Genomic DNA, 25,049 nt, shown 5'->3' with positions numbered 1-25,049 from the left:
TCCTATCCTGCTCTGAAGGCCTGAGACCCCTCTAAATGTGTAGTTCTACAAGACACCAGTTGGCTCAAGACTCAGCAAGACTCAGTGTTAACAGCTCAAATCCAAGGAAGCAACGATGAAATGATTCCCTGGCTTGGAGGCAGATAGACAGCAGGAAATCTGCAATACTACAGAATCAACCTTGGTGTTCTACTTGGGTCCTCAGCTGACTGGGTGGGGTCCACTTCTTCAGAGAGAGCAATCGGATTTAGTGTATCTACCAATTCAAATGATAGTCTTCTTTTGACACCCTCAGAGTTGCATTTAGAATGTCTGGCCAAATGTCTGTCTTCTCCTTAACATATTCAAGTTGACATATTAAATTAACCATCACGCAGAGGACCTCAAAGACTCTGCCCAACATAGAACGTGCCTGCCTCAGCACCAGACAAAATGTGGATGTGTTTCTCCCATGATGGATTTGCGTCTTTTGGCATATTTGCAGACACTGGCAATTTACTACCAGAGCTGAGAGCAGAGAAGAGACCAAGGAGGCTGTCAGTGTATAAAATATTGAATACATACATTTAAGACATCAGCCTGACGTGCCTTTTTAGGCAAACACACTTGGTCATCCATCAGCATCATAAATGCACAGATATACTCATTCTTCCTCACAGTTTCCCACATGCCTGTTCCACGAACGTTGCATCTAAGCCCTTGGAAATACATGTTTAGGCCTGGTTTACATGGCTTTACTTGTTACTTACGGAAATGTGGGTGAGGGGTGCTTTTTCTGTTGCTGTGATAAAAACACCATGACTGAAACAACTTCTAGAAGAGTTTATTTAGGCTTACGGCTCCAGAGGGCTAAGAGTCCATCATGGCCAGGAATCATGGCAGTAAGGGGCACACACGTGACAGAGGTGAGACAGAGTGGAAAGCTCACGTCTTCAGCTACAAGCATGAAGTGGAAAGAGTGAAATAGAGATAAACGAGACTTTTAATGTCAGGACCTACTCTAGAGACGGACTTCCTTCTGCAAGACCACCTAAAACTTCTCCAAATAGGGCTACCGACCAAGGACCAAGTATTATTCAAATACCTGGGACCATGAAGGATGTTTCTCATTCAAGTGGGTACCTCACAGTTGGTAGACCCCACCTCAGCATGGTGACAGCTCAGGAAAGCTGCGTTCCTGGCGCTCTCTGCTTGACTTGCAGGCAGGTTTGCAGGTCAGAGTCTCTTCTCTCCCCAGCAGTTACTGCTGCTTATGTAACACTGGGGGCTGAGCCCTGTAAGTCTTACAGGTTTTAGAAGCTTCCTGAGTCTTGTAAGTTTCATTTACTTCCTGAGTCCTATGAGCTTCTTTTAATGCCAAGGAAGTAGCCACACAACACCAAATTGGTGTAGGCCACTTGAACCCTATTGGAGCTAGTGAGAGGCTTGCCAGGCCAAACAACTATGCCCCCGCCTATGAAGAGAAAGGGTTAGTAATGGTCTCTGGCTTTTCTCTGTCTTCTAAGACTGAGGCCTCACTGTCTCACTGGGGACAACAGGGGTGACATCCTGATTATTCTTTTAAGAGATCTACAAGCATTAATCTTACCCCTTATAACCATACCTTCTAACACCTGGGTCTTCTTCCTCTCCCCTCCCTTATTTTTGAGTTTATTCCCTTCTAACTAACTGGAATCTATTGACCAGCTCATTCTACTAGTACCGTGCTACTGGGTCCCATCCAGATGATTCTACATTCAGACATTTTTATACCCAGTATTCCTGTCTTCTCACCCTACTGGTTCTCACTGCCACCCAGTCGCCCAAGCACATTCCTCTTGGCCATCATACCTTTCAGAAGCTGATCTGGCTTTGTCCTGCTCTGTTCAGATTTAATTTTATCGGCTATTTTTATTTAATGGACGTCAGCCTCGTTACAACACTGAGAGTCTGGTGATATCACCCTTCCCTTACTACGTCTTTGGATTTGAGCTGTAACACTGAGTCTTCCTGGGTCTTGAGCCAACTGGTGACTTGCAGAACTGTGCATTTAGAAAGGTCTCAGGCCTTCAGGACAGGATAGGAGCTGCACCACTGTCTGGCCCTGTCTTCAGATTGTATATTTGTGAGTTCATGTGCGTGGTTTGCCTGTGTGTGTGTGTGTGTGTGTGTGTGTGTGTGTGTGTGTGTACCATGTACATGCAGCACCCAGGGAGACAAGAAGAGGGTGTCAGAACCCCTGGAGATACAGGCAGTTGTGAGATGTCATGTGTGTGATGGAAGCTGAACCTGGGTCTCTTGCAAGAGCAGCCAATGTTTAACCACTGAGCATCTCTCCAGCTCCTAGATTCTTGTGCATTCCCATGGGGCATATTCTCTCTCTCTCTCTCTCTCTCTCTCTCTCTCTCTCCCTCTCTCTCTCTCTCTCTCTCTCTCTCTCTCTCTCTCTCTCTCTTTCTCTCTTTCTGTTTGTCTCTCCTCCCCAAACCCCACCCCAGGGTAATAATGAGAATGTTCCAATGGAGGTCTCTATCTGAAGTGATGCAGAGAACATCTTATGACTTTCCTAGTTCCTTCCAAATCAGCCCAATTAATTTGTACAACTCAGAGAGATGGTCAAACTTGTAACTGTTACCCATATTTTAAAAGAGAGGAGAATTTGGAGTGTAGCTCAGTGAATAATAGGGTTCTTGCTACAGTGTGGAAGGTGCTGGGGTTTGGTCTAAGAACCACATGAAGCAAACAAACAAATCCATAAATAAAGGGGAACTGAATCTCTCAGAGGTTGAAGCTTCTGGCTTCAGGTCACCCTGTCTCTTTCCCTGTACTGATCTGCAGCTGAGTGATTGATGTTTGGCTGCATGGATGCCCCTTTTGACACCAGCTGTCTTCCCATTGGTGCTTGCCTTGCCCCCTTCCCCTGAGGATGGCGTCTTGCCCCTCGCCCTAGCCAAGCGCCTTGCAGAGTTCTTATTGAACTGATGCCACTGTGTTGAAATTTGAAGGCAGGCTCTGCAAAGTCACTCTGGGGAACTAACCACTGCGGTGCTTAGCAGGTTGAAGGCACAGAGTGAATTTTAGTCGAGAGAGTAAGAGAGTCAAAGACAGAGACCCCTCTGGGGGTGCCTGCCTCTCTGCACAGGCTTCTCGACCTTGAGTCATTGCATTTAAGGAATTTGGAGTTGGCTCTTTCATCCCCTGTGTTATTGTATGATAACCCTGATGAACTAATCTGCTCTTCCATCTGTTTCCCCACCCCAGACTGTGAGTCCCTCAGGGCAAGTGCCATGTCCTATTCCTGTCAGTCATTATGGCCTGCCACTGTGTTTGGCACTTAGCTAATGGGAGTTGAATGGGTAAGGTAGAGAGACCCATCTGGATCCATCTTCTGATTCCCCATGAACATGCTCATTCCCATCCTCTTTCTGTCATAATACATATTTGTTTCTCATAGTGAAGTAAGGGTAGGCTTCAAGTCTTTCTCATTTTTTAAGCTACTCCAACAGCTACAAAATGGGTGAGCCATATTTATTGTCTGCTCTGTCCCGGGTTGATGTCATGTATAGATAACATCTCATTTTTTTAATAATTTCATTTAACTCTCCTAAAAGGTCAGTGTGGTAAGTGTTCTCATAGTATGAACGAGGAAGCTAGAATGTGGGTACATAAAGAAACTGAGTTTGAGAGTTTGTACAGCTAGAATATGGGAATGCGGGGATGGAACCTTTGTCCCATGGCTCAAGAGCCCAATGCCCTCTTATCGGCCTTTGTTTTCCAACAGCAGAGAGCACTGCGGAGTCCTTGGTTTAGTAGAAGTCAGGGTCCGTGCTGCACCGAGCTTGAATTTAACTGTGTTGAGTTAAATTGTGCCCATGTGACCCCAGAGTTTCAGGCACTTTCCCATCTGATTATGTAAGCATGGAAGCATGAGGTGAAAGCACACCTCGGGAACAGGGGTGAAGACAGACTCCCTCATGAGTCTACACCCTAGCAGGTCTACAGTGATAGTAAATATGGTCCGTACTGTTGGGGACACACGAGGCAGGAGCCTAAGTCAGCCAAAGATGGCCTTGGGAAGCTTCTGAGTGATCATTTAGTTTCCTTTCTCTTGCTGTGACAGACATCACTGGCTTACACCTCCATGTCACAGTCTGTCATTGAGGAAAGCCAGGGCAATAAAGCAAACAGAAACTATAGCAGCAACCATGGAAAAATGTTGCTTGCTGGCTCACTCATTCACTTAGCTAGATTTCTTAGACAGCCCAGGACTTCCTGCTTAGGGAATGCTGCCACCCACCATGAGCTGGATTATCCTACATCAATTAATAATCAAGACAGTCCCCCTAAGACATGCTCACAATCTGACCTGGGCTTCCCCCCTCAGATGACTCTAGACTTTATCACACTGACAGTTGAGATTAATCAGGACAAGCACAAAGGAGGAACAAAAGTGATCCAAGCCAAGAAAGACAGTACAGAGGAAACAATAATGCTCCTTAGGTACAGAATTTCGGCTAGGACAATCCTTAACATAGGGGATATTTCAGTGGAACAGCATGGTGGAAAGCAAGAGATGCTGAAGTCGATCTCCCTGTGTTTATCTTACAAGCAAAGGATCACCGTGGATTACCAGGCTATGCCTTTACAAGTATCCTCATAGTTAAATGACAGCTAAGCCTTTCTTACTGCCCAGGAAATGAGTTATAGAAAGAGCTGGTCACGTCTCCACCTGTCTTTTCTGGGGATAAACATGAAGGTTGCATTTCTCCGATGTATAAGAAATAGCAACAATTGGACTGACCCACAAGGTGATGTCATCTGCCTGGGAGGGGTGTGGCTGCCCTCAGGAGGTTTGGAGGGTACCACTTGACTTTATGTGCTTGTACTTGATGTGCCCCTGGAGTAGGAAGCCTTTGGGGGAGTGATGGCTGCTGTAGAAAGAGACCAAGCCTCTTCAAAGTCCTTCTTGAATATGATGGGATGGAGTGAAGAGTTCTGCCTACTCTAGGACATACAGTGGTTAACCAAAAGTGTCATTTGGGTTTATCTAATTCAAATTTTCCCCTTCACTGTGCCTGTAAGGGTTCTTTAAGACTTTGTAAAACCAGCCAAAGAATGACTGAAAATTGAGCCAGTCCTATGAAATGTACGTGACACTTCTGTAGTATTTGCATCTACACTCTATAGTATTTGTGTCTAAAAAGAAGCCCAGCATGGTACTGGCATTGAGTATCAATTCCCTGTTCTTCACTTCCTTAGCAACTTTGATAGGAATCCTCAAACCATGTTCTATTATGGTCTTGTTCAAATATTGCTGAGATCCCTCCTGCACCCCACTACTGCCCACCATCCCTCTGTGATTGTCATCACCAATCCTCTGTGGTCTGGAGGCCACCACACACCCAGATTGCCCACCCCACCCTCTGAATGTGGCTAGCCCGCTCACCCCTCATCTGGGAATGTAATAAAGTCAACGGAACAAAGCCATGTTAAGTCCTGAGAATGAAAGCCTCTTCCCACCCACACTTCAGTTTCTGCTCTTTGCTCACCTCCCAAGATCTCCCCTCCATTCTGCTCCCTCCGCTGCATGCCCCCCCCCCCGCTGCCTGGGTGACTTGTCTAAAATGCAAATACAGTCACATCACTCCCCTGATCAGAGCCCCTCAGTGGCTTGCAGATCTCCGATGGCATCCCAACGCACTGAGAGTGGTACCCTCTGTGAACAGGTTCCTTCTCCCTCCATGACATCACCTCCTAATTCTCCACTGACAGCGGCACTGCAGCGCTGAGTTACTGATGGTTCTCCAAGCACACTGTTAATCCATGTTTCTGAGCTGCCAGAAGTAACCCTTCCTTTCTATTTTGCCTTACAAATTTGACCAACATTTCAAATTCTCTCAACTGGCCCCCTCTCAGAGAACCCCTTAGACAGAGGTGTCTTAGACTGTCTCCTTGAGGCGCCTGCTGTTCACTTTTCTGCATCATCTCCAGACTTCTGGTTAGTAGAGATTCTGCCTAATCCCTAAGTAGTGTTGGATTAAGACAGAGCAATACCTGATCAGTACTGGCTGAGCCTTTCAAGTTTCCCCTCCTCCCCATCACTGAGGAGGTTCGAATTTCAGCCCCATCCGCACTGACATCTGCATCCTGATTGACTTCCAGGTCGGGCCAATCACTGGTCTGCCATCATCGGCGGGTCCCACTCCAAGAACTATGTGCTGTGGGAGTATGGAGGGTACGCCAGCGAAGGTGTCAAACAAGTTGCTGAACTGGGCTCACCAGTGAAAATGGAGGAAGAGATTCGACAACAGGTAAGAACAGGCTCCCGGATAAGCCGACAGCTAGAAATGAGGTCAGAGCATCCCTGGGTTTCACTTCCAGGACTTTGAAATATGCGGTAGAGTGTCTGTGCTTGAGGAGGGCTTTCTGGGCTACACTGGAGTCTCAGTTTCTCTCCCTGAATTCAAGCATCCTCTGGCTTCTGTATGCTAAATGCCGCTGTCGACCGCTTGCTGGGATGACAGATTTCTGGTCTCCTGAGAGGGCAAAGGGTGATTTATGGTTTCATACTATGGCTTTGAGGGTGGAGGATGACGTTCAAGCTGTCTAAACAAATTGTCGCTTCTGAAAATAGACGCTTTATGTGTTGGCATGTGGTGTTTTGCAACAGTGTCTTGAAGCGCCTGATGTCTGATAAATTTGCTGGTCATTAGTCAGAATCGTCATGTGCTGATACAACTCCTGTGAGCCATATCATGTGAGCCCAGCGGATCTGGAGCTGCCCCATTATCGAGGTCCTAGCATCTACTGAGGGAAGCAGAATGAATGACCCATTATTCTCGTCAATGTGTTTACCTGACAATGGGCCATCCCTCATCAAAAGCCTGGGCTAGTTAACAGCAAATAGAGGGTGAGAAGAGGGTCTTCCAGGAACAGCAGTTTTGTTCCCACAGAAGCCCCTCCGGCGTGAGAGCGCTACTCAGGCATTCATGCCTCACTGACCCCAGCTGTCTGGGACAAGAGAAAGGCGAGCTGTGCTTGGGGTGTGGCCATTGCACAGTGCAGGTCACTGAGAGGCCGCCATTCTCCTTCCTCCTGCCTTGCGTGTCCCAAGATGATGGAGGGGGGCCCAGATACATGGCGCCTCTGTTGTGTTCTGATGGGTGTGTGATCAGAGGCTGAGCGGACTGAGAGAGTGAGCAGAGCCCAGACCCGGGGCTTCCCTGAAGTCTACCATCTGGCCTCCAAGCTGTCCACAATCCTGAATTGAATGCAGCTGAAGTCACCCTGCTCCTCCATAATGCCCTGGGGATCCTTTTGGACTACAGGCTAGGTGTTTGATTCAAAGTCTCTATTTGTTTGAGACAATGAAAGGTTTGGTTAAATTTTTTAACATTGCATGGTATTAATTATCAAATCACCCTTCTCTGTAACTGAAGATGACCTGGGATTCTCAGTCTTCCTGTGTCCACCTCCTGAGTCCTTGGGTTGCAGGCATGCACCACTATGCCAAGTTTTGTGCAGTGCTTGGGATCAAACCTGTGTGTTAGGGCACCATGCTATTAACTGAGCCACAACTCCAGCCCACAGTGTCAGCCTTCTAACTGCCCAGTTTCTCTGACTCAGGCATGCCTCACAATGGCATAACTCTTCAGGCTATAGCCAAGCCATGAGTGTCCCCTCCTGTGGCGCCTGCACCACCTGGAACCACCATCTGGCAAGAGTTTGGGGATTAAAACCACACAGAGACATGGGTCACTCTTGAAACAAGAATGCCCCCTTTTATTGTGTTCCAGGACAGCTTATATAGCGCTCTCCTTGACTAATGGCCATGCCCTAGCTCTCGGGATTTTTCAGCTGCAAGCCCACCGGAAACCACTCCCCTGTCATCAGGAACTCATGAGGATCTCATGCCCAGAGCAGCTAGCTGTAAGCACAGAAAAACAAGCTGTTTACTCCGGCAGGCAAGGGATCATAGAAAATTCAGGGTCTGAGGGTCCACGGTGCCCAACACCTTGCACGTTGGTGCTAGTGTGTCTGACTTGCCAGTGGGGACCCTTTGTCTGGAATCCCAAAGGTCCATTTCCTAGCTCTAAGGCATGAAATCATGATCATCCAGCTCTGAGGAATGGGATGCTGAAAGCCATTTGTTATAAAGAAAGGATGAAGCTGGTCCATGAATTCAAGACCAAGGTGTCTTCCCACCAGGGCCAGTCTCGCTTGTTGACATTCTGGAGAGGGTCCTGTAATTAGAGACATATGCAGAAAGCATTCAAAATTGAGGTTACAAGCCAGACAGATGGCTCAGCAGGTAGAGGCACCTGCCACACAAGCCTGGAGATCTGCACATGAATTCAATCCCTGGAAGCCATGTAAAGATGAAGGAAGAGAACCAACTCCTTAAAGTTGTTCTCTTATTTCCACATATGTGTTGTGGCATGTACACACACACGTGCACGCGCGCACACACAACAACAACAACAGCAACAAATTTTAAAAATTTAAACTGGTATTATATTTCATTGGTAAACATAAAGTCTCGTTGTCATGACAGGTTGAGAATCATGGGCAGGACTTCAGTACTTAGAATACCCCACTTCAGAACATGCGTCTGTGGTGTGAACCTAACCAGTTGGCTATAGGGAGCCTACATGACCCAGCTGGCAAGTCTCCCGGCTTGTGTGTCTACCTAAGACCACGTCCCCGACCTCCTGTGTATTGGATATCTCTCATTACCCCTCCTTGCACCCAAGTCTGAGAGGACCACGTTAGTATTCAAGTCCTACAGATGAGGAGAAGGTGCAGTCAATCACAGAAAAGCCCAGGACTTCAAACCCAAGTTTGTCTGGCTCCAAAGTCTATGCACAGAATCTGGTGTATGAATTGTAGGACTCCAAATAGACATGGAACTCTTGTTCCAAAGCTGATGAAGATTTCAACATGGCAAATGCTGTGAATTTCACAGCATGGATCCCATGATACTGAACAGACATTTCCCACCCATGGACCTGCCCAATTGCACCCCACCACCCCACTGCCTACCAACTCTGAATGGAGCCTCAGCTGGCCATGGCACCTATCTTTAGCCATGACACCCTTCTCCTAGTTCCTTGAAAATCCAGCTCAGTTCAGTGATTTCAAGGTCCTTTCAGCTCCAAACGATTCATGGCCTTAAATATCCTTCCCTGCAAGCACACAACTTACATTTTCCTGCAAGTCAGGGAGGAACCAACATAAAAAGGAGCAAGAAGATGGATCCTCCTAGAATAGAAATATGTCCTCTGCGTAACCAGAGGGCTTGTTTGAAAACTTCAACAAACTCTGCTCCCAGCCCTTTGTGCTTTATATCCTCCATCAAAGCGCCCCATTCCAGCCATGATGCAACTAAAATTTCTTTTCCCACAAAAAAAAAAAAATGTGCTTTCCTTATTAGGGACTTATACCTCACAGCCATTTTCACAAGTATTAAAAACCACAATTGGTATTATTGGATATAAATTTTATGCTAATGGATTCCAAACATAAACGAACAAAAATACTAATCACATTAGTAGTGAGGAATTACCACAATTCTGTTGGGTCCAAAGCTTATTGTTACTGTAACTGTAAAATCCCAAGAAAACTGATGACAAATTACTACAGAGGCTTTGGCAGTGATGATGCTGCAGGCTGGAGACTCTGGGCACAGAATATGCACCCCTTCTTCAGGAGAAGAGAGGCCACTGGGGCCTAATGGGGCCTTGGGATTGGAAATAACAGAGTTGTCATTGTTAGCCATGTGTATTTCTTCTTTTGAGAAGTTCTGCAGTTGGGGTGTGTGTGTGTGTGTGTGTGTGTGTGTGTGTGTGTTGGGGATATTCACAAATATGCACAGGAGTACCTACATATATGTACATACAAGTGGAGGACAGATCAGTCTTGGGTGCCATTTCTCAGTAGCCCTTGCCTTGTTTGTTAGACAGGGTGTCTCACTGAGACCTAGCACTCACCAATTAGGCTAAACTAACTGACCTGTGAGCTCTGTTTCCTCCCGTCTCTGTCTCCTCCATCCTGGGACCACAAGTGTACGACCAGCTTTCCTATGTGGGTGCAGGAAATCAGACTCAAGCTCCCAAAGAGAGCACCTTACCGGCTGAGCCATCATTCCAACCCTATTTTCTGATCTTGAATTTGAATGACTTGATGGATTTGTTGTTCATAATTTTTGTGTTCCTTAAATAGCTAGTATATTAATCTTTGTCAGATGAACAGTTGGTGAAGTGCTCTCATGTTCTGAAGATGTCTGTCTGCTCTGTTGTCTGTTTCCTTTGCAGTGTGATTTTGTTCAGTCGATGCAATCCCATTTCGTTATCCTGTTGTCTGCATCTTGAACTGTTTCTCGCTGTTTTCTTCCAGAAGTTTCTTAGTTTGCAGTCTTATTTTCTTGGGTCTTTGGTCTGTTTTGAGTTGATTTTGGGGTAGAGTGAGAGGGGTTTGCATGGAACTGAAGGATACTGTGTTAGGTAGAGTAAGTCAGATAGAATATGTTCCCTCATGAACAGACACTTAAGGAAGTAGAGCTCAGTGCAGAATAGTGACGAGCAGTTAGGAAGGGAGGGGAGATAAATGACGGCTGGCTTTGATTAGCACACTGGATGCACGTATTCAAATATGACATCGAATGCTGTGGATGCATGGAATTTATGCAGACTAATAAAAGTATATCAATAATGTTTATGACAAGAAATACGAGGCTCTGGCTAGCCTGGCAGGCCACTGATGGCTAACCCCAGGCAGGAGGAGGCAGGAGGAGGAATTGGAAGATCACTCCAGGTAGGAATAGAGTCCAGAGAGACAATGCAAGCTCATTGCTTAGGGACACTTACCCCACTGCGGCCACTTTTCAGTCAGCAGCTGCAATTTTGCGTGGGTGTCTGTTTTCCTGCTGGATACGTGGTGTCCATTCACCCAGTTACCCATGCTAGAGAGCCAAGTGCTGCCCTCAATACTCACCGCACGCCAGCATCTGCCTCCTCTTTTAGGTTCATTCCTTTCGGTCCACGGGCGTCACCCTGCTCACCCCTAAGTGTCCATCCTTTGTGTACACATCAGCAGTAGTCTCCTGATGGCCCTGTCTTCAAGAACTCTTCCAATTACCCTTGCTGCCCATGGTCAGCTTTATAAAATTCAGCTCATGCCATCCCTCGGGTAGGATCATAACCACTTCCTTTTAAAGAGCCCTTCAGCTCCAGGGTAGGGGGGAGAGGCAGAAAGAAGGAGGAATGGGAGAGAAGGGCAGAGATTCCTTCATGAGCCTACATTCTAACAGAGACAAGAAAAGGAAGAGATAGGGCTGGGGTGTGGCTCAGCAGGAGAGAGCTTGCCTAGCACACGCAAGGCAAATAAGGGGGGCTTATAAATAATTAGTAAACAATTACAAATTGTGGTGGATGGGAAGAAGCAGGTGGGTGATGACTTAATGAAGCCTAGGAGTAAGAAGGACTTGTGGGAATTGAGAAGATTACTCTGGGTAACAAGCATTTAAGTTGTGGCCCAAAAGGAAAGGATAGGGGGGAAATAATGTTATGTATAGTTGAAAACATACACAAAGGCCCTGAGACCAGATATATATCTTATTGTGCTTGCAGAACTGAAAATAGGGACCGTGTGGCAAAAAAGAGAGGGCATGAGTGGGCAGTTGCACCAAAGAAGAGTAGGTTTGGAGTAAGGGACCATGTTGTCTCTGCTACGAAGAAATTCGTGGTAGCGGTAGGAAAGGTGGGCTCATGCACGTGCGCGATCATGCGCACATGCGCACACATGTCTCCCTACAGGCACTTTTGTTTCTCTCAGGGAACTTTCTGCCCTCAACTGGAAAAGTACAAGCCCGCACTGGACTGCAGTGGTTTTGAGTGACTGCCGTTCTAAGTCACCGAGACCTTGATAGCGTCTGTTCCCTTCTTCCTCTGCTCTTTTTAGCTCACAGCTCCTGGTCTTAGTTCAGCAGTGCCTTCTCTGGGAAGCGTGGGTCTGCTGTTCCTCTTCTGGACCCCCAGAGCTCCTGGTGTTGTCCCTGACCTGGGCTGACACACCACTGCTCGGCTCTTTCTCTTCTCAATAGACTGCGTCCAACTGGGTGGAGCCTCCTCGCTGCCGGAGTCTCTGCTTCCTTCCGTGCCAGTCCGTTCCTATCCGGGCTGCTTTACCTCTCTAACATTAGACACGGACGGGGTCTAGCTTCGTGTCTGTAGCCACAGGACCACAGGGACATCTCTTCCTTTCAACTCAACTGCTTTGTCTCTCGCTAGCTTCCTTTCTGCTTTAGGGTGCTTTATCAGCCTCCCACGGGATTTTCTTTTTATCTGGAGAGAAAAATAAATTTAAAAATTTTTAAATTAAAAAAAAAAACCCTCATGAGCTGATATCTTCCCAGGGTGACCTTGTTTTTCCTCCTCCTGGTCCCACCTGAGTCTTCTGTCATCTCTTAGTTCTGGACTGCACACTGCACAGCTGGAATATGCTAGGACTTTCTGCCCCTGAGCATATGAGAACCCAAAGGTCCAGGTCAGAAAGGTGCCCACATCCCCAAAGGCCTGATGGCGGGGTTTCTTGTCCCATGCTCACCAATGGGGCAGTCCTTCAAAGCAGCCTGTTCTATGTAGGAGTACCATCCACTGCCTCACTTCCTACCAGCACGAGATGGCCTTTCTCTTCCTTGTGCATGGACTTTCAAACCTTGGCTCTGATCCTGAGCCTGAGTCCCAGTCCCCGGCATCTACAGCTCCTCACTCGGGCTCCTGTTCCGTCACACTTTCTCCTCATCTCCGGTGGTCAGGCGATTCTTCTAAACCCAGTTATATTTTTAGAAATGTGTCTTGCTCTCTTTGTCCAGCATTTCTGTGTGTCTGTGGCAGGACAGAGATCCTTTGGCTTCCATTTGCTTCTCTGTGATTCCAGATGTCTCCAGCACCCAGCTAGCATCTGGAGTGACTTACTGAGGGTCCTACAGACACCTGTAAACTTTGGCTGTCCACCCCTCCTGCTAGAGCCCTAGAGAGGTGGTTCTCAACCTACATCATGCTACAACGCTTTCATACAGTTCTTGGTGTCGTGGTGATTCCCCACCATAAAATTATCTTCATTGCTATTTCGTAGCTGTAATTTTGCTACTGTTATGAATTGTAATATAAACATCTGTGTTTTCCAGTGGTTTTAGGTGACACCTGGGAGAGGGTCATTCAAGCCTCAGAAGGGGTCATGACCCACAGGCTGAGAACCGCTGTCCTAGAGAGTCACTGCATCGTTCGCGTTTCCCTGAGCTTTCAGGATTTCCCTGGCAGGAGAGGTCAGGTCAGGGTGGGCTCTGATATAGGCTCAATTGATTGGTCTCAGGGATTCCCAGCCAATGGAAGCCAATGGAAGTCCCACACTCAACACAGGATAATCAATAAACAAGAAGTGTTTCCAATTTAAAACTGTTTATTTGGTTATGGTACCTAAATCTCCGTTCTCACCTCTTATAAATTGCTAGAAATGACACATATCTGTCAAATCACACAGTTCATATGATTTTTGCTTTTGAGACTTTTAATCGCTGTTCTGTAATTAAAACCATCACATAATGGTAGTGTATACCTGCTATTGAAGCACCCAGGAGATGGAAGTCAGAGGGTCATGAGTTCAAGGCCAACCTGAGCTAACTAGTAAATTTCAAGCCAATCTCAGCTACCTACAAAGATCTTGTCTCAAAAGCCACAAACACACACACACACACACACACACACACACACACACACGGAAGGGGTGATCTAGTGAAGTCTTGATGGCTGGCACCTACTCAAACTGGCCCAAATACAAAGGGAACTTTGTTCCTGGGACCCATGAGGAGACAAGTCTATACACAGCCAAGGAGAGCCCCTTCTCAAAAGCTGGACCTAGAAAGCCCCCAATTAGATGATCATGGTCACCCTCCTCCATGCCACCCAGAGTCGCATGGACTTTTCTATGCTCATTTGTGTCACTTTCTTTCCCCACTGGTAGAGCTTCCACCTCCACTTCAAGTGCCCATAGCCCCAAGGTTTGGCCATGGGATCCTCCCACAGTTAGCTGGGCAGCACGGGTGACATATAGCAGAAGTAGGTAGATCACTGGCCCCCGGTGCCTTGCCTTGCCTCAGGGTCTGCCTTTAGTCAGCAACCTGGCCCACAGCCGCATGCAGGCCCCCAGACAGGCAATTCATGGTGAGAACAGAATTGCAAGTAAAAGTCTCTCAGGGCAGTGATGGACCAACAAGGGTCAGAGTGAATCACAAAGCCCTAGCCAAAGGGCAGGGACTCAGGCAGCTTGTCAACACTGTAGCTGGGAGGGATGGTGAACGAGAAACCCACGGTGCTGAGCTTTGCCAGCCTGATGACATGATGCCAGGTCTAGAGGTTGGTTTAGTGGTTGAGGTGGGACCAAGGGACAGTAGAAGACTGAAGTACATGGATTTACACAAGCAGAGATCAAAATAGGGCACTAGGCAGAAACACACTTGAGACTATTCCTGAGCCCTTGAGACTTGGTGCCTCCCATTTTTACGGACCCAGGAAATAGAGCAGGGCCAGTGGGGGATTTTAATGTGACTGAAGTTTGTTACCTTGAGTAGATGACCAAACCCCAGGGGTCCTCAGTGTTTCCATTCCCAAATGGGAATGCTGGCAGTGTGGGGCAGAGCTGTTGGCTATGGAATAGTCTGTGAGTGATGCTTGGCTTGGCATTTGAGCATTATTGTTCTTACGACTGGGATATAAAAATTAATCAGGAGTATTTGTAATCCATCTTCCCCTTCAGAGGGAATGATTTGATTTTATTGGGTGGGAACACAATCAAAAGAAGTAAATAGTGTATAAAAGAAGAAGGGGAGGAGGAGGAGGAAGAAGAAGAAGAAGGAGGAGGAGGAGGAGGAGGAGGAGGAAGAAGAAGAAGAAGAAGAAGAAGAAGAAGAAGAAGAAGAAGAAGAAGAAGTTGTTCTAGAAGAAAATCTAGAAAAGGAAAAGCAGGAGACAAGGTGGGCTTGGAATTCTCAGGAGTAAGAAGTGTAGTTGAATAGCCGGATTGAAAAACAGGGAGAGAAGGGGAACCAAAAAAGACTTTGAGTGAATTTGTGTGGTAAAAGAGGAGGCATCAGAAGAACATTGTAGCCCTGCACTTTGGAGAATTGCAGGATGGGATTTCTCCTTTGCAGCCTCCTCGGGAAACATCTAGTCAAGACCTGTGGCACTTGTGTCTTCATTTGCTTGCTGTAGCTGTAAAACAGAGAAGCTGAGACTAGAAAATTATACACAATTGACACTTCCTCCACGGGTGATGCTGGGGACAGGAGCATCCAGGCTGTCATCTTGCTTCAGTTGAGGCTGAAGACAAATAGAAATCCCAGTAGCACAGGCTGCCCCAGGCCAGAAGGGTGCAGGCGTTCTCTGAGCAATGGCTCTCATGCCACAAACTTTTACCCAACAGCACCAGATCCTGGGAATTCTGAAAATCTGTGTGAGAAGTGGGTAGGGGTGTTTATTTGATCAAAACTTACCCAGCATTTAACTGAAAGAAAAATCTGATTTTACAGTAACTGAAACAAAGTAGTCCCAATGAAAGGCAAATTCAAGTGGGAGATAATTGATAAATTGTCTTAAGATGTGCAGGACAATACAGCAATGCTTGTTAAAATTGTACGCCGTCTTTTTTATTGTAGCAATAAAAACAAGGCATCTGTTTCTAGCATAGCCATTTGTAAGGACATAGTTGGACAGTGCTAAAGATATTTGTATTGTCAGTGTGCTTCTTTGTTTGTGTTGTTTATTTGCTGAGACAGCATCTCACTGCATACCCCAGGCTGGCCTTGAATTGGGAGACTCCTGCCTCAACCTCCCAGGTACAAGACATACACTTCCATGCTTGTCAGTTATGAGTTCATCTTTATCCATTCTAGATCACTGGTTCCCAACCTGTGGGTTGTGATCCCTTTGTCAAACTTCTATCTTCAAAAAAATATTTACATTATGATGCCTAACAGTAGCAAAATTAAAGTTAGAAAGTACCAACAAAAGTAATGCTATGGCTGGGGGCCCCCACAACAGCATGAGGAACTGAATTAAAGGGTCCCAGCATCAGGAAGGTTGAGAACCGTTGCTCTAGCTGGTAATTCTGTACTGGGGACTGCTTTTAGGAATGTTCTCACATAAAGGTATAAAAATAAAGATGTTTGCTACAACATTGTTTAAAAATCAAGAGGTAGAAATAGGGTAAGAGTTTCATCAGTAGAGGACATTTTAAGTTCTAGCTACATTGTATAGTAAAGAACCACGTAGCTCTTAAAGGGGATGGGACTGATCTGTTTGTGTCTACATGGAATGCTCCCCAGTTCATATTTCAAGGTGGGAAGAGTCAAACAGTGTGTAGCATGCAGCCATCTGGGGAGAAAGGCACCTGGGTCACAGTGAACTGACTGTATGCACATAGAGAATTTTGCATGCAAAGAATTTCTTTTTTTTGGTGGGGGTGGGGCAAGGGTCTCACTTTGTCACCCAGGTTGGACTGGAACTCGATCTATAGCTAGAATGACCTTGAACTCCTAGCCATCCTCCTGTCTCATCCTCTGAAATACTAGGATCATATGTGTGAGTCCTCCCCACACTCAGTTGTGTTCAGAATAGCTTGATGAACACACACCAGAGTCTCATGCCTCCAGGGCCAATGGGGAGGAGAATAGAACAGAAAGGCTTGCTCAGGATTTCCCATCTGCCCTTCCAGGCTGTTTCAGTTTTACCAGTACACACATAGTAACTTCCCCAAGAATGATACTTATATAAACAAATAAAACATTGATCTTATAAACTGAATACCCCCATAAGGACTCAGTTTATAAGAGTCTTATGTTCCACCAAGAACTATGTGGTTATTTTCTGACTATAGAGGCTGATTCTGTAGAGATGGAGAGCTAAGCAGTCAGAAATAGCCACAAACTGTCGGGGAGGGGGGATGATAGAGTGGTGAGGCTCACCAAAGCAAATATTAAATCAGCATAAAATAGCATCGACTAAAACTTCGAAGCTAGAGCATGAGCAGACGAGTCAACAGAATCCAATGCAAAGTCCAAAAATAGACTTGAATTCCTTGTTAATTAAGTACGCGGAAAAATACAGTTTCCTACCAGCTCGGGAAAGTGGAACAACTGGAAACATCTAGAAAAAAGACGTTTTCTTCAAGTCTCAATCTTTGAGCCAAAATATGAATTCTGGTTATACTGACGACTTAAATCTTTTAAAATAAAATACATCAACACAGGAGAAAACATTAAAAAAAAAACAGTGCTTAGTGTGGAATCAAATTCTTTATAAGTATACCACATAACCCAGAGGTCATTAAAGAAGACATAAGACAAACAAGAAATTTTAAAGGATTTTTAAGAATTATGTTTGTGTGTCCACGAGTACAGTTCCTGAAGAGAGTCAGAAGAGGGCCTTAGGCTGAGCATTAGAGGAGGCATCAGAAGAACATTGTAACCCTCTGCACTCCTTTAATCGGTGGTCGTCTTAAACTATCTGAATACCAAATATTTACATTATGTTTCATAACAGTAGCAAAATTACAGTTTTGAAGTAGCAAGGAAATAATTTTATGGTTAGGGAAGTCACCACAACACAAAGAACTGTATTAAGGGATCACAGCATTAGGAAGGTTGAGAATCACTGATTCAGATGTATATATCTCAAATAGCTTGTAGCCCTGGTTGGCCTTGAACTCCTAATCTTCCTGCCTTTGTCTCCCACACATTGGCATTACAGACAGGTGCCAGCACACAAAACAGGTCAATTTTTAACACCATCAAACCAATGGCAAAATAATATAAACACATGGACAGGTCTCAGAAAGAAACTAGATGGGTTTTAGATGTTTTTAAAAGGTGCTCAATTCATCTACAGTTACAGACATTCAAATTGATCCCATAAACCTATACCTTTTGATCTATTAGCTTTTGATAACCGTGTGTTGCCAGTGGTGCAGAGAAACAGACAGTCCTACATGCACACTGTAGCAATGCAGGCCAGTGTGACTTTGGAGAAGGCTCATTTTCCCGACTTGTAGCACATACGCAGACATATTCATATCTAAGCACATGCTACTTACTGAACACTGAAACACACACCCACATTGGTGTGTTAATTGCTTTCTGCTGCTATGAGAAGACACCATGACCAGAAGTAACTTAAGGGAAAGTATATTTTGGCTTCTACTTTCAGAAAGAGAGTCCCTAATGGTGGGAAAGCCATGGCAGCAGATAGTCAGAGAGGGAAGCTGAGATTACATTTCCATCCACACAGGAACAGAGAGAGCAAACTGGAAGTCGGGAAGTGAAGCTGTAATCCCTGTAGCACTTCCTCTAGCAAAGCTCCACCTCCTAAAGGTCCCATAACCTCCACAAACTGTACCACCAACTGGGAAATAAGTGTTCAAATACCTGAAACTACAGGAGACATTTCTCATTCAAGCCACCACAGAAGGGGCATCTTAACTCTCCCTGAATAGGGAACCATTTCATATAAATGTACTACTAAATATTTCCAAGACATATGGCTTCATTAGAAGAGCTTGTGCTGCAGAGAACCCACGTGTGATCCACTGGATCATATTGTTAAAGATGTGTCATGGCATCTCCTACGTTCACAACTGCCTGTCAAGTGAGGACCTAAGCACTCGTGGAAGAAGAAAGAGAGGAGGCCTTTGCCAAGTTCTGTTTCTGCCTTTTGAAAATTGTATCATGTCTTGTGTTACTGATTCAAAAGGTGAATTTATAATCCAAATCCTTAAGAAATAACCCATCCAACAAACACCAGGGCTGGGGAATCTTTGGAAAGACTGCACAAGAAAGCATGTGGTTGTCTATTTCCCCTTGCCAGGGGAATCCGTGTATGTCAAGAGTGGTATTGCTGGGTCTTAAGGTAGATTGATCCCCAGTTTTCTTAGAAACCACCCTACTGAGTTCCAAAGAGGCTGCGTAAGTTTGTACTCCCACCAGCAATGGAGGAGTGTTCCCCTTACTCCACATCCTCTCTAGCATAAACCATCTTTAGTGTTTTTGATCTTGGTCATTCTTATAGGTGTAAGATGGTATCTCAAGTTGCATTTCCCTGATGGCTAAGGATGTTGAGAAATTCCTTAAGTGCCTTTCAGCCATTTGAGATTCGTCTGTTGAGAGTTCTCTGTTTAGATCTGTACCCAATTTTTTAATTGTATTATTTGGTATTTTGATGTCTAGTTTCTTGTGTTCTTTGTATATTTTGCAGATCAGTCCTTTGTCAGATGGGATTGGTGAAAATCTTTTCCAGTTCTATAGGCTGCCATTTTGTCTTTTGACTGTGTCCTTTGCCTTACAAAAGCTTCTGGTTTCAGGAGGTCACATTTATTAATTGTCAATCTCAGTGTCTGTGCTACTGGTGTTATATTCAGAAAGTGATTTCCTGTGCCAATGCATCCAACACTACTTTCTCTTCTATAAGGTTCATTGTGGCTGGATTTATATTAAGGTCTTTGATCCATTTGGACTTGAATTTGGGGAAGGGGATGAGGAGGGTGAATGGGAGTGAGGAGGGTAAAAAGGGATAGGGAAGAAGAACAGAAGAGATTATGAAGGTCTAGTTGGGGGAAGGAGAGAGAGAGAGAGAGAGAGAGAGAGAGAGAGAGAGAGAGAGAGCAAGGAAAGAGATATCTTGATAGAGGGAGTCATTATGAGGTTAGAGAGAAACCTGGCACTAGGAAAATTCCCAGGGATCCACAAGGATGACCCCAGCTAAGACCCTAAGCAATAGTGGAGAGAGTGCCTAAACTGCCCTTCCCCTGTAAGCAGATTAATGACTACCTTAATTGTCATAATAGAACCTATATCCAGCTACTGATGGAAGTAGGTACAGAGATCCACAGCTAAGCACTGGGCCCAGCTCCTGGAGTCCAGTTGTTGAGAGGGAGAAGCAATAATATGAGCAAAGGGGTCAAGACCACAATGGGGAAACCCACAGAAACAGCCTACCTGCGCTAGTGGAAGCTTATTGACTCTGAACTGACAGCTAGGGAACCTGCATAGGACCAAACTATGCCCTCTGAATGTTGGTGACAGTTGTGTGGCTTGGGTACTTTGTTGGGCCACTGGCTGTGGAACCAGTATTTATCCCTAGTGCATTAACTGTCTTTTTGAAGCCCATTCCCTGTGGAAGAATATTTTATTCAGCCTAGATACAGGGAGGAGGGCTTTGATCCTACCTCAAGTGCTGTGACAGACTTGGTTGACTCCCATGGGAGGCCTCACGCTCTCTGAGGAGTGGATGTGGAGTGGGGTGGGGGAAGGTAGGGGAAGTGGGAGGAGGGGAGGGAGAGGAAACTGGGATTGGTATGAAAAATAAAATAATATTGATTAAAAAATAAATAAATATGGAAAAAAGAAAGAAAGCATGTTGCGCAGCAGTTAAGAGCACTGGCTGCTCTTCCCGATGACCTGGTTCAATTCCCAGCACCCACGTGGTGGCTCAGAGTGTTCTGTAACTCCGGTCCCTGTTCTGGCACATGCAGGCAAGTTTCCCATATCCATAAAAATAAATCTTTTTAATTAAAGAAAGAAGAAAGCATGTCATGTGAACTTCCTGGTTTGTTGTCTTCTTGGTAAACAACAGCTGCAGGCCACCAGATTCATTTTTAAATGAAAAAAAAAAAACTGAGGCTTACAAAGTATATACTTGACTGTCCAAATACTAATAGCAAGACATATGTGCAACACAGATTTCTTGACTTTTCCCTCTCTTGCTCTATAAGAGAAATGCAGAAGGCATTTCTGAAAATGTTATCTAGGTATATACACTTACCAAGCATACTGAAAATGTATTTTATTTTCACCAGGTTCTATATTTCTTAGGATCTATGCTAGACTTCCTGATAAATACTTGCCATCTAATGGATAAAAAAGTGTAGGGGGTGTTTCTCCAGCCCCCCTCCATTGTCCTCTAACTATGAGAACATAATAACTTAAAAGCTATTATAGAAATACAGGTAGAAGACAAAGATGAAGTATAAAATGGGAGCATCACCTCACACCGACTGTGATGGTAATGGCTTGTGCTACCGAACAGGTAGGCAACCTCTACGAGTTTCAGAGTCTCCAGTCCATGCTCAATTGGCTATTGTCTTTAGGCCTATGGTAAGAAAAAACATACTGGCTGCAGGCACTTGTCAGAACAAGTTGCTCACTTCAAGGTGTCTGGGGAGGAATAGCGAGGTGGGCTAGGGTCTCATATTCCCCCTTCAAAGTACAACCCAGTGGCCTAACTTCCTCCCACTAGGTCCCACCTCCTAATGGCTTCCCTAGGAGCATACAGATTGACAGGCTGTTAGCATATGGGCCTTTGGGACAGGAAAGACAGGCAGTTGTAGTTACAGATTGGAGAGTGTCATTTCAGAGGACAATGGACAGATCCACCTAACTCTGTCTCCAAATGAGTGGCTTCCAATCATCACAAGCCCATTTTCAAAGATGAGTTTTCCTGCTCACGATGAGGAAGAGCAGGACTCATGGGGCTTATATCATGTAGCTGCGTCTGAAATGCTGGTGGCTTGTGGCACACTGAGAAGCATCCGTTCAATTGAGGAGTATGCCTTTTCCCTCTGTTTCCCAATGGTTCTCTGGCTGCTCTGGTGAAGCTAACCATTCTACCCCCTTGGTCTCCATAGTTACCATCAGTTCTCCAAACTACAGCTATTTCCCAATAGGCTCCAGTTACAGTACGTTTTAATTTGTCTTCTAATTCAAAAACAGAGTTACTGCTTCATTAATCAATGTGTAAAGAAAATCAAAAGTCTATTAACTAAAAAGCCATGCTATTCCAAAGGCATTGATCCACATTTGTTATGGGCAGCCTGTTCAGAAACTGTAGTTGCTGAGAGTAGCTCTCTGGGGTGCCACTGGGGGGAACCGAAATAGGCCTATAAATACCTTGAAATGCATCTGACACTTATTAGAAGTTTATTTGGTGGAGAATGGAAAAATAAGAATATTTTCTTGCTGATAATATCATATACATATTATTTTATGTCACAAGTATATATACTGTTGAATATTCACTGACAGGTATATACGTGTTACAATGAGCAGACAGAATTTAGGCTTTATTCCTCTGGAATGTTTATTTTAAAATTAAATGCATGATAAAAATACAAAGAATAAGTGACTGTATTAACAACCCCTCCCTAAGGCCAGGAACCATTCCAGAAGAGGGGGCAGAAAACTTCTAAGAACAGGACGTTGGGAGGACCAGTGTGAAACAGTATCTCTGGACATTACAAGATGGCTACACTCTTGAACTCACAGCAGGCATACCCTACAAAATGTCGAGCCAATCAATATTACAGCATGGAGTGGGAAGGGGGCTCATCAGCCCCCACCCAACCTAGTAGCTACGGACAATAAATGTTTTCTGGGGAAGAGAGTGGCCCTTGGTAGGTCAACCACACTCCAGTAGTTGACCCCCCTCCCATGAGTGTGTGGCAGCAAAATTGGAGTTCGTGATATATAATTTTAAAAGAGAGAGGACACAAAGTTAGGGGAAAGGGAGGTTGAAATGGCTCTGAGAGGAGTTGTGGAGGGGAATTAAGGTGAACATGATCAAAATACAAAATTCTTGAAGAATTAAGAAGTTTCTTTTTAATCAACACAAATATAAAGTATGTATCCATCTGGCTTATGATCTGTGATCATGACTACAAGCATAGTTAGGTTCTTTGAGATGAAACTTTCCTCCCTACCAATATTTAGTGAGGTTTTCTTCCTCAGATGGATTTTATGATAACTCAAAATGCACCATGAATATTGGTGACCCCATCTTGTGCAAGGACACCATGATAGGCGAAGGAGTGACAGTGGGAGCTAACAATGGTATTATCTAGATCATCTGTGTGTCTATTTCTCTTGTCTGTTTTATTCCATGATTTTCCTGTGATGCATCTTTTTATTGAAAACTATAAATGAATACTAAGTATTGCAAAGCCCAGCTGACAGCCCCTCAGAGCATCTTTGTGTTCACTTTTTTTAGGAAGCAGATCACCGAGTCAGCCTTGGGCTGAGGTGTTTTGAATCTGGAGGTCAGTCTTTGTGAGGTGTCTTCCTGGTTCTGAGGAAAGTCACTCTGCAGGGCTCCCCACTGAGCGTGCCTCTGCCCCTTTACCACTTCTCTGCTTCCTGCTCTAACCTCAGAACCCAAGGTTCTCAGAATCTCTGCTGGGAACCCAGGTTAAACACTCAGCTTCTCATTCTGCTCACAGTTGCCAATCGTGTTCCTTCTGAAGCTCAGAGACCTGAAACCACCCCAGAAGAAAAAGCGGTAACAGGCTCACTTCTCTGTCTCCCTCTCTTCGGGATCTGACATCAGCTATTTGATTTTCTCCCAGTCCCTAGAGACTGTTAGCTCAGCTTCTCAAGCCTTTTAGCTTTCTGCAGCTGATGCAAATGCCACGCTGGAGCTGGGGAGGGGGCTTGGTGATTAAAGCTCCTTGTGTAAGTGTGAAGCCTGGAGTTTGGATCCCCAGAATCCACATAAATTCCAGATGGGCATGGCACCCCGCCCATTACCTCATAAGACAAAGAGAGGATCCCCAGAACAATCTGGCTAGCAAGACTAACCATATCGGCAAGCTATGGGCTTGACTGAAAGACTTGACCTCAAAGAAAAAGATGAAGAGTAGTTGAGGATGATTCCTGACATGAACCTCTGACCTCCACATACATTCTCACCCATGTGCACATGTACCCACACACGTGTAAACATGCATAAACACAAAAGAGTGCAAACAGGAAAACATAAAAAGCCAATTCCCAAGGGGGAAATGCATTTTGGAGTGCGTGACTCACTTCTATGCATAGCCCTTGCCAGGTGTATCTCTGACCTCGGTCTGATCTGTGTCCAAGCCCCACCTCCACTCACTGAGAACTGTTCTAGGTTGTAAATATGAATGACTATGTTTCCAGCTACATGTGTTCAAAAATTCATCCCTAAGACATAGTTCTTGCTATTTTCTTACTCTTAACTTAGACTGGAAAACACAGTCTTACACCAGGTTTTACCCCCTTGCATGCAAGTGCTTTGGAGGAGTCCACCATGAGGAAGAGGCTGCTAATACCTTGACACTTTGATTGACAGATTTTCCTGAACTGAATGTTTCCACATAAGTCTCTTCAGCACTCAGGGCACTCTTTCTCTGTGTCCAGTGTCACACAGGCACAACCCCTCTCCACGGGAACTGCCCGTGTTGAGCCTGAGCCCAGCCTAACTGCTTGGGAGCTCTGTTATTTGCCTGCTTGATGCTGTTGTACGTGGATGCCAGACTTTCTAAGAATAGAATGACAAATGCTAAAGCAGTTCAAAATCTTAAGACTTAAATAGAAAACAGCTCTGTGGATCCAGAGTAATGACTTACAGTAGCCAGCCATTAGGACCATGGCAGATTCTTAACTAGAAGATGCCATGAGGTTGTTTCCACTTTTTTCAATTGTTTAAGCTATTAGCTGTGAGTTGGGTGTTATCAAAGACCTTCTTGATGCCTTTGAAAAGAAATGCTAATAAAGTAATGAGGGTTGTGTTGAAAATCTACAACGAGGTTTTGAGGCTATAGATCAAACATCGTGTGTGTGCGTGTGCGTGTGCGTGTGCGTGTGTGTGTGTGTGTGTGTGTGTGTAGCTACTTTGGCAGATGCCTTCCATTCCAGCTCAACTGAGAATAGTAACTGATCACTGCAGCCTAACAAGGATATATTAAAACAAGGAATTATAGGAATTAATATGTGCCTATATCAAATATTTCATTTTAACCTGCATTAGTGTATTTTTAAAATATGTAGCTGATGTTTGTGATGCGGTGGTGTGCATTGCCACAGCACATGCCTAAGAACAACTTCATGGAATCAATTTCCTTCCTACAGCTTTACAGAGGCTGCAGGGCTCGAACTCATATCTCTAGGTTTGCATGTCAAGCACCTTTACCCACTAAACCATGTCACTGGTCCACAAATGTACTCTAAT

General features: G+C 45.1%; 1 protein-coding gene across 1 annotated transcript in view; it reads left to right on the top strand.

Annotated features, from left to right (window-relative positions):
- Spon1 (spondin 1) overlaps window positions 1-25,049 on the top strand; it is a 294,791-nt gene that overhangs the window by 162,634 nt on the left and 107,108 nt on the right. Inside the window, exon 6 of the mRNA XM_041666818.1 lies at window positions 6,142-6,290. Within this exon, the coding sequence (XP_041522752.1) occupies window positions 6,142-6,290 (149 nt within the window). The remainder of the gene's footprint in view (window positions 1-6,141; window positions 6,291-25,049) is intronic.

Source organism: Microtus oregoni, unplaced genomic scaffold (genome assembly GCF_018167655.1).
Source record: "Microtus oregoni isolate MIOR12 unplaced genomic scaffold, Mior012 000016F_ref0000370, whole genome shotgun sequence".
In the NCBI taxonomy this organism is placed as follows: domain Eukaryota; kingdom Metazoa; phylum Chordata; class Mammalia; order Rodentia; family Cricetidae; genus Microtus; species Microtus oregoni.
The sequence above is the reverse complement of the archived record's forward strand: the minus strand, read 5'-3'. Positions and strand labels throughout refer to the sequence as shown.